General features: G+C 43.0%; 1 protein-coding gene across 1 annotated transcript in view; it reads right to left on the bottom strand.

Moving 5' to 3' along the window:
* LOC139263437 (protein unc-79 homolog) overlaps positions 1-16,262 on the bottom strand; it is a 253,255-nt gene that overhangs the window by 68,347 nt on the left and 168,646 nt on the right. The window contains exon 32 of the mRNA XM_070879516.1: positions 14,475-15,689. Coding sequence (XP_070735617.1) covers positions 14,475-15,689 — 1,215 coding nt within the window. The remainder of the gene's footprint in view (positions 1-14,474; positions 15,690-16,262) is intronic.

The raw sequence follows: 16,262 nt of genomic DNA, 5'->3' as shown, positions 1-16,262 counted from the left end.
ACCAGGCCACCAGACGTGGGATCTGGCTATGGCCTTCATGAGAATGATCCCCGGGTGCTCGCGGTGGAGCTCCCGGACAAATGCCTCTCGGCCTCACAGAGGCATGACTACTCGGCTGCCCCACATCAGGCAGTTTGCTTGTAGTGATAGCTCATGCATGCGCCTGTGAAAGGGTTTTAATTCCTTGGGGCAGGCATCGCGAGCCTCTGCCCAGTCACTGGTTAGGACACATCTTTTTACTAAGGATAACGTGGGGTCGCTGGCTGTCCAGGCTCTGATTTGGCGAGCCGTCATGAGCGAACCTGTGGACTCAAAGGCATTGATTGCCATGACTATCTCACAGTCCTGTGCCTCTGACCCTTCCGTGGTCGCCAGGGGTAGCCTGCTGAGCGCGTTGGCACAGTTGTCTGTGCCTGGTCTGTGCCTTATGGTATAGTCGTAGGACGCCACCGTTGAATTTGCGCCGAGGCGTTGACGTTTATCGCCTTGCTCTCATTTAGGAGGGACGTGAGGGGCTTGTGGTCAGTTTCTAATGCGAACTTGGCCCCAAAAAGGTATTGGTGCATCTTTTTGACACCATACACGCATGCGAGCGCCTCCTTCTCTACCATTCCGTATCCGCGCTCCGCCCGCGAAAGTGGCCTGGAGGCATAAGCTATGGGTTGTAATTTGCCCGCACTATTGACATGTTGCAAAACGCACCCGACCCCATACGCTGACGCATCCCATGTGAGAACCAGCTTTTTACCTGGGTCAAAGAAAGTCAAAACACTGTTGGAACACAGAAGGTTGCATGCCTTATTGAAGGTGCGTTCCTGGGTGTCCCCCCAAAACCAATCACACCCCTTCCTGAGTAGCACGTGGAGAGGCTCCAGCAGCGTGCTTAAGTTCTGCATAAAGTTCCCAAAGTAATTGAGTAGCCCGAGAAAGGCGCGCAGTTCTGAGACATTCCGGGGCCTGGGTGCCAGGTGAATTGCTTCTGTTTTGGACTCTGTTGGGCGGATTCCATCAGCGGCAATCCTTCTGCCCAAAAATTCAACCTCGGGTGCGAGAAACAGGCGCTTGGATTTCTTGACTCGTAGGCCTACCCGATCCAACCGCTTTGAAATTACGGAGATGGGAGCCGGTGTCCCTGCCCATGATAAATATGTCGTCTTGAAATAAAACCGTCCCTGGGATGGACTTGAGCAGACTCTCCAGGTTGCGCTGGAATATGGCAGTTGCCGACCTGATGCCGAATGGGCATCGATTGTACATGAAAAGGCCTCGATGTGTGTTGATGGTGGTGAGTAGCTTGGATTCCTCGGTCAATTCTTGCATCATATACGCAGATGTGAGGTCTAATTTTGAGAAAAGTTTACCTCCAGCCAATGTGGCAAATAAGTCCTCCGCTCTGGGCAGCGGGTACTGGTCCTGTAGGAAGACTCTGTTTATGGTAGATTTGTAGTCCCCACAGATTCGTACGGATCCATCAGGTTTCATGACTGGGAAGATGGGACTTGCCCAGTCGCTAAATTCCACAGGTGATAATGCCTTCCCGCAGAAGCCTGTCTAGTTCGTGTTCAATCTTTTCCCTCATCACATCGGGTACAGCTCTGGCCTTGTGATGGACCGGTCTAGCATCCTGTGTGATGTAGATTTTGACTTTAGCCCCTTTGAAAGTGCCCACACCTGGCTGAAAGAGATGTTCAAATCACTTTATAACTGTTGAGCAGGAGGTTCGTTCCTCTAATGACATGGCATGGACATCATCCCATTTCCAGTTTAGTTTTGCCAGCCAGCTTCTCCCCAGCAGTGCTGGGGGGTCTCCGGGGACAATTCACAGGGGAAGTCGGTTCACTGTCCCTTTGTGTGTGACAGAGAGCATGGCGCTGCCGAGGACTGGTACGAATTCTTTGGTATAGGTCCTTAGTTTGGTGTCGACCCTTGAGTGTTTTGGTCTGTCTCTTTTATGCGACCACAGTTGTTCAAATTGTTGAGCGCCCATGAGCGATTGATTCGCTCCCGTATCCAGCTCCATGTTGATAGGTATCCCATTAAGTAGGACCCTCATCATCATAGAAGGCATCCTGTTGTAGGAGCAGCGGCCATTGATCGTGTTGACCCGCTGTACATCGGTGTCCCGGGTACTGTCCCCACTGCTTTCCGACCCATCCGATTCGTATACCAGCCGAGCTGCTGTTTTTTTGCACATGCGGGCCAAATGCCCTGTATATTCACAGTTCCTGCAAACAGCCTGCTGAAATCGACATCCCCTTGACGAGTGCCCACCCCCACACCTCCAGCACAGACTGCTTCTGGCTGATATCTCTTGAGCTTCTCTCAGTTTGTAGTTGATTGCTCGTATTGTGGGTTCATGAGGTGTGAACGGCCGTTCCTATGGCCCTTGATGGCTTCTGCCTGCTGTCGAGAGCCTGTTCTCCCGGTTTTGTCTGTGTGTGGGGGTAGCAGCTTGTTTAGTGCTGTGAACTTCTTGTTCCGATATTTCGTTAGTTGTCGTACCTGCATTGTAAATCAACCTCGTTTCTTCTTCCCCTACCAAGAATGTCTGTGCAAGCAGTGCTGCTGCTTCTAATGTCAGGTTCTTGGTCTCTATGAGCTTTCGGAATATGCCTGCGTGGCCTATTCCTTCAACGAAAAAGTCTCTCAGCATTTCTCTCCTCAGTTCATCGGAGAACTCACATAAACTAGCCAACCTCCGAAGTTCCGCCATGAAGTCGGGTATGCTCTGGCCCACACAGCGTCTGTAGTTGTAGAACCTGTGTCTGGCCATGTGTAGGCTGCTCACTGGCTTCAGGTGGTCTCTTACCAGTGTGCTCAATTCTTCAAACGACTTGCTTGCTGGTTTCTTGGGTGCCAACAGATCCTTCATTAAAGCCTATGTTTTCGAGCCACAGCTGGTCAAGAGATGGGCTCTTCTCTTGTCTGCCTTATCATCGCCGAACTAGTCTTTGGTGACAAAGCTTTGCTGGAGCCTTTCTATAAAGTCCTCCCAATTGTCTCCCGCATTGTACTTTTCATCTGATCTGTTGTTCGCCATTCTGTGGATTCTGTAATCCCGTAACTCGTCGCCACTGTAAAGTCCTGTCCCCTCAGTACAGACTCACATGAGGCATGTAGTGAAGTCAAGGTCACTCTGGACCTGCACCTTTATTTCACAGCTCTGGAATGCTGCACTTGCCTGGGACCTGTCCTTATATACCTGTCTCTTGCAAGTGCACCCCTGGTGGTAAGGTATGCTGGTGGTTACAGGTCATATCTTATTACAGTCTGTGTAGCATGTTAGGATACAGTTATATATAATAATGTAAGATACATGACAGTGTTTTTGTCCCCAAAGTGGATAACCTCACATTTATCCACAATATACTGCATCTGCCATGCATTTGCCCATACACCTAACCTGTCCAAGTCATCCTGCAGCCTCTTAGCGTCCTCCTCACAGCTCACACTGCCACCCAGCTTAGTGTCATCTGCAAACTTGGAGATATTACACTCAATTCCTTCATCTAAATCAATGATGTATATTGTAAATAGCTGGGGTCCCAGCACTGAGCCCTGCGGCACGCCACTAGTCACTGCCTGCCATTCTGAAAAGGACCTGTTTATCCCGACTCTCTGCTTCCTGTCTGCCAACCAGTTCTCTATCCACGTCAATACATTACCCCCAATACCATGTGCTTTAATTTTGCATACCAATCTCTTGTGTGGGACCTTGTCAAAAGCCTTTTGAAAGTCCAAATACACCACATCCACTGGTTCTCCCTTGTCCACTCTACTAGTTACATCCTCAAAAAATTCTAGAAGAGTTGCCAAGCATGATTTCCCTTTCATAAGTCCATGCCTACTTGGACTGATCCTGTCACTGCTTTCCAAATGCGCTGCTATTTCATCTTTAATAATTGATTCCAATATTTTCCCCACTACTGTCAGGCTAAACAGTTTATAATTACCTGTTTTCTCTCTCCCCCCTTTTTTAAAAAGTGGTGTTACATTAGGTACCTTCCAGTCCATAGGAACTGATCCAGAGTCGATAGACTGTTGGAAAATGCAGCCACTATTTCTAGGGCCACTTCCTTAAGTACTCTGGGATGCAGACTATCGGGCGCTGGGGATGTATCGGCCTTCAATCCCATCAATTTCCCTAACACAATTTCCTGACTAATAAGGATTTCCTTCAGTTCCTTCTTCTCACTCGACCCTTGGGCCCCTAGTAGTTATTTGTGTCTTCCTTTGTGAAGACAGAACCAAAATATTTGTTAAATTGGCCTACCATTTCTTTGTTCCCCATTAAAAATTCACCTGATTCTGACTGCAAGAGACCTACGTTTGTCTTCACTAATCTTTTTCTCTTCACATATCTATAGAACCTTTTGCAGTCAGATTTTATGTTCCCAGCAAGCTTTCTCTCATATTCTATGTTCCCCCTCCTAATTAAACCCTTTGTCCTCCTCTGCTGAATTCTAAATTTCTCCCAGTCCTCAGGTTTGCTGCTTTTTCTGGCCAATTTATATGCCTCTTCCTTGGATTTAACACTATCCTTCATTTCCCTTGTTAGCCACGGTTGAGCCACCTTCCCCATTTTATTTTTACTCCAGACAGGGATGTACAATTGTTTGCATATTCATTTCAGTATTGTACTGCATTAAAATATATTAATTCAGCACAAACTCTATGTAAAGGTTATGCTGATATTCACTCATCAAATCTGGCAGACATATTTCGATTTCTAAACTGCAGCCACCCATTGTAAATCAGTGCATCAAAAAATAAAGAATACCAATATACAGTACAGGTACTCTTATCAACTGATGATCAGACCGTAAAACATTTGGGTGCCACATTCTGAGCTGACTATCTATCTAGACTGTTTTACAATGACCTAATCAATCACAGTCCTGTATTCAATTTCCTCACAATATAATGGCTGTTAGCCAACCCTACTGCAGACATACACATACATATATAGAATCAAAGGGGGCACTCTTAACCTAACCAGCCCATTGGGAAGCTGACAAGATCAGATGCAATGCAGATTTTACTCTCCATTGAAGCAAATGAAGCAAAGAGAGAGTAACATTTGGCAGGGTGTAAAACCAGCACTCTACCTGATCCCGTGGGCTTTTCGCCCAGCTAGTTAGGTTACAATTGCTCCCAAAATACCAACAGATCCTACATACAAGTCTGGCTGAAAATGGTGCCCAATGGCTTTATACAGTGTTTCATTAGAATAACAAAATTAAAAGGAATTCTATTCGACCAAGAAATAATCATCCTTTTTTCTGCTCAGAACAATTATCGAGAAGACATTTTGTAAACTAAATGTGAGGGTGAGATTTTTGTTTTTGGTGGGGGGGGGGGGTCGGGTTGTGGGGAGGGGTGAAGGGTCAGTTTCAGTTTGAGCAATGCAGGTCAGAGAGCTCCGCTGAACTTTCTGTCCAGACGGACAGAACTGCTATGTTCCCGGTGGATAAAGCTTCGCATCAGGAGATCAAATTCATTAAAAAAAAACAAATGTAACCTACCTCTAGACTGCCGGATATGAGATATAAACCTTTGTGGGTATGGCTAGGTGCGACAGAAGGGAAACCATTAGTGGGGTGCCAAGTGGATAAGTACAAATTGTACTTTTTTTGCAGGACACATAAAAGAGCACTGCATGTATATGGAGGGTCTTTTCCCTTCATTTAGAAAAGGAAAGGAACATTTAATCCTAAGAGTGGTTCAAACTGGGTAAAATGTGGACACTCACGAATTGACCCAAAATGGCCTGATTTGGGTTACTATGGTATCTCAATTCAGTTTGGCGCTCATCCCTGCCAGATAGCACATAACCAAGGAGACAAAATGTTGACTCACAGCTTCAAAGATGATCCAGAAGCAAGGGTTTTATTTGTTAAGGCCTTGTGACTGGTATTGGTGCACACTGAGATGCTGTGCAAAAAAAAACTATGAAAAGTGTGCAACTGTTTAGACAAGCATTTTGTACACAGTATTTTAATTAGATTACTTGATATGGAAGAGTGGCTACTTGTCTCTGGCACAGCTGCTTCTAGTGTTGGAGCAGAGGCAGATTCTCTTGGCATATCCAGAGCTGAAAGACCTTTAACAGACTGATCTGTAAAACAATTTTGTACCACGAATATAACTTTTTTTTTCTGTGCTTCATCACTGCAAACTATCACGACAAACTGAGCTAGATTTTAGCATTAAATGCTGATACTTTAAACTTAGCTAATAAATTCTCGTGACTATTTTACTCTGAAATTTAATTACAGTTTCTTCACAATTCTTCATGCTATTAATAATTAGCATTAAAACAAAATACTTGAACTTGATTCACAAAGATTAAAAAAAAAGTTAAACTGAAACAAGGTATTCCTTCCAAGTGTGTAACTTCTTTTTCACAAATTTTCATATCCACTTAAAACGTGCCAATATTTTTAAAAAATTAAAATGAAAACTGACATGTTTTCAATGACAATATTATTTAGAACAGGTTGAAGCACTTAGAAAGCAGACATAAACTTCATTACTTGGTGAGTTAAGAGCCATTTTCCTGATTTAGTTTGGTAAGCAATTAGCATTTGCAGTTTGTGGAGAATTGTTCCATTAATCTCCAGCTCATATATACATCAAATGTATTATTCTTAAAATAATTTTCTAGTAAAATGAATAAAGAACATTGAGAGCAAATCCTCTCACCCCTCCAATTTTCTCCCCTCCTCTGAAGAGGCACTAACTTGACTGGAGTATGGTTCCAGTGCCCAAATGATGATTGTTTGTGCATGAGCCATGGCAGTAGGTTACATAAGCCACATAAAAGGTTACTGCACAAGATAAAAGATCACGGGGTTGGGGGTAATATATTAGCATGGATAGAGGATTGGCTAACAAATAGAAAATAGAGAGTAGGGATAAATGGTTCATTCTCGGGTTGGCAATCAGTAACCAGACAGGCTAAGTGAGTGGGCAAAAATTTGGCAGATGGAGTATAATGTTGGAAAGTGTGAGGTCATGCACCTTGGCAGAAAAAAAATCAAAGAGCAAGTTATTATTTAAATGGAGAAAAATTGCAAAGTGCTACAGTACAGCGGGACCTGGGTGTACTTGTGCATGAAACACAAGGTTAGTATGCAGGTACAGCAAGTGATCAGGAAGGCCAATGGAATCTTGGCCTTTATTGCCAAGGGGATGGAGTATAAAAGCAGGGAAGTCTTGCTACAGTTGTACAGGGTATTGGTGAGGCCACACCTGGAATACTGCGTGCAGTTTTAGTTTCCATATTTACGAAAGGATATACTTGCTTTGGAGGCGGTTCAGAAAAGGTTCACAAAGTTGATTCCAGAGATGAAGGGGTTGACTTATGGAGGAAAGGTTGAGTAGGTTGGGCCTCTATTCATTGGAATTCAGAAGAATGAGAGATGATCTTATCGAAACGTATAAGATTATGAGGGAGCTTGACAAGATGGATGCAGAGAGGATGTTTCCACTGATGGAGGAGACTAGAACTAGAGGGCATAATCTTAGAATAAGGGGCCGCTCATTTAAAACTGAGATGAGGAGAAATTTCTTCTCTCACAGGGTTGTGGATCTGTGAAATTCGCTGCCTCAGAGAGCTGTGGAAGCTGGGACATTGAATAAATTTAAGACAGAAATAGACAGTTTCTTAAACGATAAGGGAATAAGAGATTATGAAGAGCGGGCAGGGAAGTGGACCTGAGTCCATGATCGGATTAGCCATGATCGTATTAAATGGCGGAGCAGGCTCGAGGGGCCGTATGACCTTCTCCTGCTCCTATTTCTTATGTTCTTATGTTACGTGATCTCGAGAGTCATTACAGCAGAGCCCAATCCTGTGCCCACCCAATCCTGTCCACACATGCACATTTTCCAGCAGCAGTTACTGGATAGTGATTGGGAGCAGGAACTCTCTGTCTGATTTTTCTTCTCCCCATCCCAGGAACATAATTAGGGTAAAACTTTCCACTCACATTATCTGCAGTGCAAACTCAATGCAAAAAGCTCGAGTTTATGCTGAAGAGTAAAAATACGAAATCCTCCCTCAGCAATCGCTGTTGGACACAACACAAAAGACTGTAGTTGTACTTTTTGCAAAATTCACCAAACAAAATAAAAACGTAATTATATTTTGCCAGCTTTGTCATTACAGCAACTGGAGTTTGGAAAGAAATTTTAAATAAAAATTTCACCTGAAATATCAACCATCTTTCAGATGCTTGCATATTTTTACTTTTTGTGTTTTTGTTTCAGATTTCCAGCATTCATGGTTTTTCTTTGTGTCTTAAATGCTTTCCAGTGTTGGTGCTAATGCTGTATTAACACGAGCTTTCAACCAGTGTTATTTAACAGGCTGAATATTTACTATGCACAGCTTTGGGGGAAACTAGTAGGGGCTAATATTTACTTTGCTGATATTTCTCTCTCGTAACTGAACAGTGTCTTCCCCAAGACAGATAGACACACACACACACATATACCTGAAAATGTTAGATTCCTTTGAATCAGTTTGTAGGGAGTATCTTTCTCTGCAGATAGTACTGTTTGTGCTGTTGGGGCAGTGGGGAAGTGTTGCACTACATACTCACACAGGAAGGATGATTCATTGAACCAGCACTGCCAACTCACAAGGAATACTGGTCAGAGAACTGGGGCTACAATGTTGTAGCTCTATCTCCAATCTGTGCTCCATAATAGCCCAGCACTTTGCACAAAGTACAGAATCACCCTTGGGTAAACTATGAAAGTTTAAAACCAAAGCACATTTGTTCTGTTAAGCTATTCTGCAACTTTTCATTCTATGTTTTCTTCTCATATACAAATGGATTAGAACCATGGACTAAATAATACAACAAACACCGTACTGGTTATATAAGAACATAAGAATTAGGAACAGGAGTAGGCCATCTAGCCCCTCGAGCCTGCTCCGCCATTCAACAAGATCATGGCTGATCTAGCCCTGGACTCAGCTCCAGTTACCCGCCCGCTCCCCATAACCCTTAATTCCCTTATTAGTTAAAAAATCTATCTATCTGTGATTTGAATACATTCAATGAGCTAGCCTCAACTGCTTCCTTGGGCAGAGAATTCCACAGATTCACAACTCTCTGGGAGAAGAAATTCCCTCTCAACTCGGTTTTAAATTGGCTCCCCCGTATTTTGAGGCTGTGCCCCCTAGTTCTAGTCTCCCCGACCAGTGGAAACAACCTCTCTGCCTCTATCTTGTCTATCCCTTTCATGATTTTAAATGTTTCTATAAGATCACCCCTCATCCTTCTGAACTCCCGAGTAAAGACCCAGTCTACTCAATCTAACATCATAAGGTAACCCCCTCATCTCCGGAATCAGCCTTGTGAATCGTCTCTGTACCCCCTCCAAATCTAGTATATCCTTCCTTAAGAAAGGTGACTAAAACTGCACGCAGTACTCCAGGTGCGGCCTCACCAATACCCTGTACAGTTTCAGCAGGACCTCCCTGCTTTTGTACTCCATCCCTCTCGCAATGAAGGCCAACATTCCATTCGCCTTCCTGATTACCTGCTGCACCTGCAAACTAACTTTTTGGGATTCATGCACAAGGACCCCCAGGTCCCTCTGCACCGCAGCATGTTGTAATTTCTCCCCATTCAAATAATATTCCCTTTTACTGTTTTTTTTTCCCCCCAGGTGGATGACCTCACATTTTCTGACATTGTATTCCATCTGCCAAACCTTAGCCCATTCGCTTAACCTATCTAAATCTCTTTGCAGCCTCTCTGTGTCCTCTACACAACCCGCTTTCCCATTAATCTTTGTGTCATCTGCAAATTTTGTTACACTACACTCTGTCCCCTCTTCCAGGTCATCTATGTATATTGTAAACAGTTGTGGTCCCAGCACCGATCCCTGTGGCACACCACTAACCACCGATTTCCAACCCGAAAAGGACCCATTTATCCCGACTCTCTGCTTTCTGTTAGCTAGCCAATTCTCTATCCATGCTAATACATTTCCTCTGACTCCGCATACCTTTATCTTCTGCAGTAATCTTTTGTGTGGCACCTTATCGAATGCCTTTTGGAAATCTAAATACACCACATCCATCGGTACACCTCTATCCACCATGCTCGTTATATCCTCAAAGAATTCCAGTAAATTAGTTAAACATGATTTCCCCTTCATGAATCCATGTTGCATCTGCTTGATTGCACTATTCCTATCTAGATGTCCCGCTACTTCTTCCTTAATGATAGCTTCAAGCATTTTCCCCACTACAGATGTTAAACTAACCGGCCTATAGTTACCTGCCTTTTGTCTGCCCCCTTTTTTAAACAGAGGCGTTACATTAGCTGCTTTCCAATCCGTTGGTACCTCCCCAGAGTCCAGAGAATTTTGGTAGATTATAACTAATGCATCTGCTATAACTTCCACCATCTCTTTTAATACCCTCGGGTGCATTTCATCAGGACCAGGGAACTTGTCTACCTTGAGTCCCATTAGCCTGTCCAGCACTACCCTCTTAGTGATAGTGATTGTCTCAAGGTCCTCCCTTCCCACATTCCTGTGACCAGCAATTTTTGGCATGGTTTTTTTGTCTTCCACTGTGAAGACCAAAGCAAAATAATTGTTTAAGGTCTCAGCCATTTCCACATTTTCCATTATTAAATCCCCCTTCTCATCTTCTAAGGGACCAACATTTACTTTAGTCACTCTTTTCCGTTTTATATATCGGTAAAAGCTTTTACTATCTGTTTTTATATTTTGCGCAAGTTTACTTTCGTAATCTATCTTTCCTTTCTTTATTGCTTTCTTAGTCATTCTTTGCTGTCGTTTAAAATTTTCCCAATCTGCTAGTTTCCCACTAACCTTGGCCACCTTATACGCATCTGTTAAACAGATCAGCCAAGTTAATTTAATCCACTGCAGTAAAAGTATGTACTTGATTTAAAGTTGAATTACTGATAACCGCATGGTGGCGCAGTATGCTGGCGCACTAATGTGCTGTCACAGGGTGACAGGAATAGATTGGCGCTCATGAGTTCTCACTCTCGACCATCCATCAAGGATGCACAGAGAGCACAGTTGCTTCCTTATAGAGAGAGAGAGCAAGGTAAAATTGTTGCTCTTGGTTCCCTCCAAGAAGGCAGTTCCAGAGTGGCACCAGATATCTGGGAACAGGACCTAAATACTCCACTGGGAGAAAAAGATTAGAATATTGGGTTTTCACAAAACTGGTTGCTAAATAAGTGGAAATTACAAATCATTTCAATTTTTTAAACATGTTTGGTTTCCATTTCATTGTTGGAAAGTTAGTTGCCAGTTGTCCCATTAAAACGAGGCTTTACATTGTTTGATTGTATTCTCTATGCAAGAGTTTAGTAAGTATTCCTGTGTTGATTATGTAGAAATTGTGTGATTTTACCAGAGTTTTTTTTAAAGTAACTTTGTTGACCTTGGTTTTCTCTCCCAATTCGTAGATAGCAAAACATAAAAACATAATAGGAACCATTCGGCCCTACGAGTCTGCTCTGCCATTCGATAAGATCATAAAACCTTGCTGATGGTTTTATTCAAATGCTGTGAATTTTTCAAGCACAATTTCACAGCAATATTCTTTGTGATAATAATTATGAATTCATGATATAACAGAATTGTTGGAACATCCAAATGCTTTTTCTGCACAAAACGTAAATAAAATCCAAAGTCGCACATTATTTTGTATATAGCACACATATAACTTTACATGTGACAAAAGGTTACTTACCAAAGTTGGTTTGAATTTGAGTTTAGAAAGCTCAAGTTTTTAAAATGTGTTCTGTGTCATGTCTGATCAAAGTAGTCTTTTGTGATCGGCTATGTAAACATACAGTCTATGACCAAAATTTTGTGGGGACGAAATTCAGGGTCCGGATAAGGTCTGTTACCGCCGTTTGCGGCGGAATTGAGTGGCCGCCACATTGCAGTCGATTAGCCGCCACGATCCAAATTCACCTCGGGGATTTTTCGGGCAGTCTCCCCTTCTGCCCCGCTGCTGCCGGCCGCCCCAAGCCCATCATCAAAAGCGCACACCGACGATCTCCCGCACCTCCATCCCACTCCGCCCAAAATTTACCTGAAAAAATTCACGATCCGCCACGAGGTGCCTCCGACAGCTTTTTTCTGTCGGTGCACCTTGATTTCTATGAGAGAGCCACGGCATCGTGTCGTCCTTCAAGGGGAGGGCCCACTGCCGCCACGTTATTTTTTTGCCGGCCGACTTCCTGATCGGCCGGACAATTATGGCCCCGGGTTTGGCCGGCCCACCAACAGGCATCCTGGCACCCCCTCTTGAGTGCCAGGCTGCTGGCCCAGCCGAAACCCTGCCTGGTGGCCCAGTGGCCGAACCTAAAAAAAAAATTGCTGCTTTTCTCCCCTTTAAATGAGGGGAGAGACGTGGTGACGCATACGCGCACTGACATCACCACCGCTCCGTGACTCCGTCCCGCCCCCACTTCTGTCCCTCACCAGCACTTACTGCCGCACTTCCGCCCCCATTATGACCGACTTCCAGTCCGCTCATTAAAAAAAAACTGCTGAAGAGGTGAAAATGGATCAAGAGTCTGCCTCGTCGGACCCGACGGTAAAAAAATCTAGAAAAGGTAGGTGTGCCAGCTTTCTGGCGGGCCTGAATTTCAGCCCCTGTAGCTTTTTCATCCTGTCCCCAAACCATTCAATACAGAAACCCGAGAGTTGATCAGCTGAACATAAATAGTGCAAGTTACTGTATATATGTTAAAAAATAATTTTGAGAAAGCCAAAAATGAAACAGGATGCCTTAGTTTGATGCTATAAGCTGTTTTTGAAGGAACTAGACAAATAAAATCTATCGGCTTCATTTTACAATCTATTTTCAGCGCCATGGATTTTTTGTAGATTCTTTTCTATAAAAACACACAACACATTTGCTTATACACTTTTCCCTCCCATATGATTTATTTGGGCCACGATATTTACGGGAGGGGAGCAGGGAAGACTTTTAGCAGCTGGGAAACTCGGAAATATCAGGAGCGTGCAGATCCTGCTGAATTTAATGGCAGGCCTACACTTGAATTTGTTTCTCTCCATTTCCGTCAACAGCTGGGCTGATTGAAGGCCTGCAGTGGAAGGCTGTAGCCAGGGACTGGAGAGAAGGGAGAGTTCGTGGGGGGCAGGTGGAGATCATGGGGTGCCGGGGGGGGAGGGGGGGGGGTGCGGGACAGCGTGGGGAAGAGGGATGGTTGTTAACAGATCGAGGGAGAGAAACCGTATCATGGCAGGTCAGCTTGAGGGGCCGGGGGAAGCACTCCTGCTCTTGCTGGCCCACAAGCAGTGGTGGAAAAGCACTTACCTGCTGCAGCCGGCAGTCCTTGCCTTCATTTAGCTTCCGGATTTCCCAAGCCCTAGGAAAGTCAGCGGGCAATCGCTAAATCCAAATGACTGCTAAAATCTGAGGCAAGCAGCTTTATTTAAATATCATAATTACTGACCCGCCTCTCGAGAGCAAGTTAATCATATGCCCACCAACCCACCCCGGTTAAAATGGAAGTAGGTGCGTTCGTGGTGAGTTAGGGTCAAGTTTCCCATTTTTAAGAATTTAACCTCCCACCCATCCTGAAGGATTAAGATTCCTCCTATAGCATGACAGTAGCACATTATGCTGTTAATATTTTTTTTTTACAACTGTGGTATTACTAGGCTATCCTCTGCCCCTCATCTCAAGTTGGAATAAACAAATGTTACAGTTGGCACTGTGCAGAGAAGGGAAGAGAGCAACTATTTTTTTTAAAAGGAAGATATAAAATCACATTTTTTCCTTTCATCCAATGCGCACATTTTAAAAGCACAATATCAAAATTATATTATGCTGTTTGTTCACAGCAGAAGAACAATGGTGTAATAATTACGTTAAATAATTTTTGAAAAAGTATTCATTAATAGGCCAGAACGCAAGTCAGATTTTGTGGAAAGGAAATTTTAAAATCCTTATTTATTGATAACTAGCGCTGTATTTTAAATAGCTGCTTCGGCACAAACATGTAACAAATTCAATATCAAAATGGAAATATTTACGGGAGAATCAACTTTGTGTTGATGCTCACAGCATCATAAATATGTTAGAAATACAAAGGTAGCATTTCTGTGCAAAACAAGTAAATTGCAATCACATTGCTTGCCATTGCTGTGCACACATACCCACATCATTCTTTAAAAATCTTCCCCTTATATTTTGTTTCAGGTTGGTACTTTTACATTAAATTAAAATTAATTATTGATTTAAAATTGTAAATCATTTGGAATCGGTCAACTGATGTGCCTGGTCATTAAGCTAGTTAATCAAAAAAAAATGTTTTAAATCTAACTGGAAAACATATGGAATAACCATGTGTTGAACCATACTTTGCTGCATTGTATCAGTGTTCAGCTTTGTGAATGAGGAATTCATCTCAAGTCCTTACCAGTGTCTCTTTGATCTCCAAGTCTGTCTAAAATATTGAAGGAAATGTCAAGGTATTCCCTCTGAATAGCACTGACAGCAATCTTCCTTTGTTTCTTCTGCCTTGGAACAATATGGATTTTGAATTCTGTTTCTTCGCCGCTTTCATCTTTTTCGTCAGTATCTTTTTCAATAGACAGCTCTGCATTTGACTTTTCATTTTGTTCGAATTCTGTAGGAAGTTTGAGAAATACTGTTTTAACCACAGGACTTGGTAATGGGCTGCCAGATTTCATCTGATCTCTATGCAACTCATAAGTGTCATCCTGGGATATTTCAAGCACAGCAGATGATTTCCTCAGGTTTTCTCTCTTCTGTTTAAGAGTTAGTGGGCTTTCACAACCAGAACACTTCGAATATTTCTGTTGTGTTAGATCTTCAAAGCCTTTTTCATCTACAAGAGTTAATGACAAAATGTTCTCAGTGTCAAGCAAAGAGATATTACCAAAATCCAGACATTTTGAGTCTTTTGAACAATCTTCAACATTGACTTTTACAACTGGTGTAACATTCAAGCTAAGTGACGCAGTATTGTGAGATGTCACATTAGTTTTCCCATTTGGTTTGTTATTAGGGGTATTCTGCATTTCATATTCCTCATCACTCTCCACAATCCTGAGAGGGGGGAGAGGCACGAAAACCAGTGAATCACTATCAGAACTTGATAGAATTGATTGTTTCTCAGGGGCAGATGATGAGTCAGAAGATAGGTCAATCAAATCGCTTTCTTCTTTATGAAAGGAAAGATGTTTCTCAGGAGATTCAAGTTCGATCTCAAACATTTCTGTGCAATTGAGTCTGACTTCTGGTATTACTGGTCGCTTCCCTTCTCGAGAGTTTTCTGCAGCTGAAGACCTTTCCTGAAGTTCTTCAATATCTGCACTGACAGACAAATCCTGGTCTGGTCTTCCATACATGCTTTCCATTTGAGTGTAGCAGGAAGGAAAACTTGGTTGCTTTTCAGATTCACATCTATCCAGACACGACTTTCTGCGATGTTCATCTAAAGAATATAGGACAGAATCTGCATTTCCCATATCAAGTGACTGCTGTTTCATTGCATGCAATTTCTTCTGTTGAGCAATCCTCTCCTGCAATTGTGGAGATGTACCACAGCGCATTATACTGTCCGGCAAAAGGCTGGAATCTCTGTACTCTGACAGCTCTATCTCTGAGCCTAAAAGAAAAAGCATTACGATTACACAAGGAATTTATATGTATAATTTCAATTCAGTCCAATAACATTCACAATTATACACCAGCTAAAATTAAACTTAGTTAGTTACAAATGACAATCTTTTGAAATAATACCAACAGCCTTTCCACATTTAATAAGCCTGACAGCTGGGTGGTGCCAAATTAAAGCATTGTGGGTGCTATCCAGTCACACGTAAAATTGAACTTCATGTTCCCATGAATTTGTAAACATTTCAAATTGAGGGTGCCAACATATATGCGTGTTCCAATTTATTATTTTCCACCAGTGAGGCAACAATACTCAGAATAGCCTTTCTAAACTTTTAGGGTCATAAAATTCAAACTGGACATACCAGCGAATGTGAAAAAAAAGTCGCTTGAGATGTCTGGGTTTTGAGGGCCAGGTTGCTTGGGTTTGGGGGCTGTGGCTCTGTGATCACAGTTTGGACATCACTGATCTAGACCATTGTATTGTAAATGACATTACTTTTGGAAATCCAGAAGTCTTTTGGAATTGGATCGCCCCGTCATACTGTTGTTGCTGTTCAATGCA

Source organism: Pristiophorus japonicus, chromosome 4, assembly GCF_044704955.1.
Source record: "Pristiophorus japonicus isolate sPriJap1 chromosome 4, sPriJap1.hap1, whole genome shotgun sequence".
Classification (NCBI taxonomy): Eukaryota; Metazoa; Chordata; class Chondrichthyes; family Pristiophoridae; genus Pristiophorus; species Pristiophorus japonicus.
Note: the sequence above shows the minus strand (reverse complement) of the source record. Positions and strands in the feature narration are given on the sequence as shown.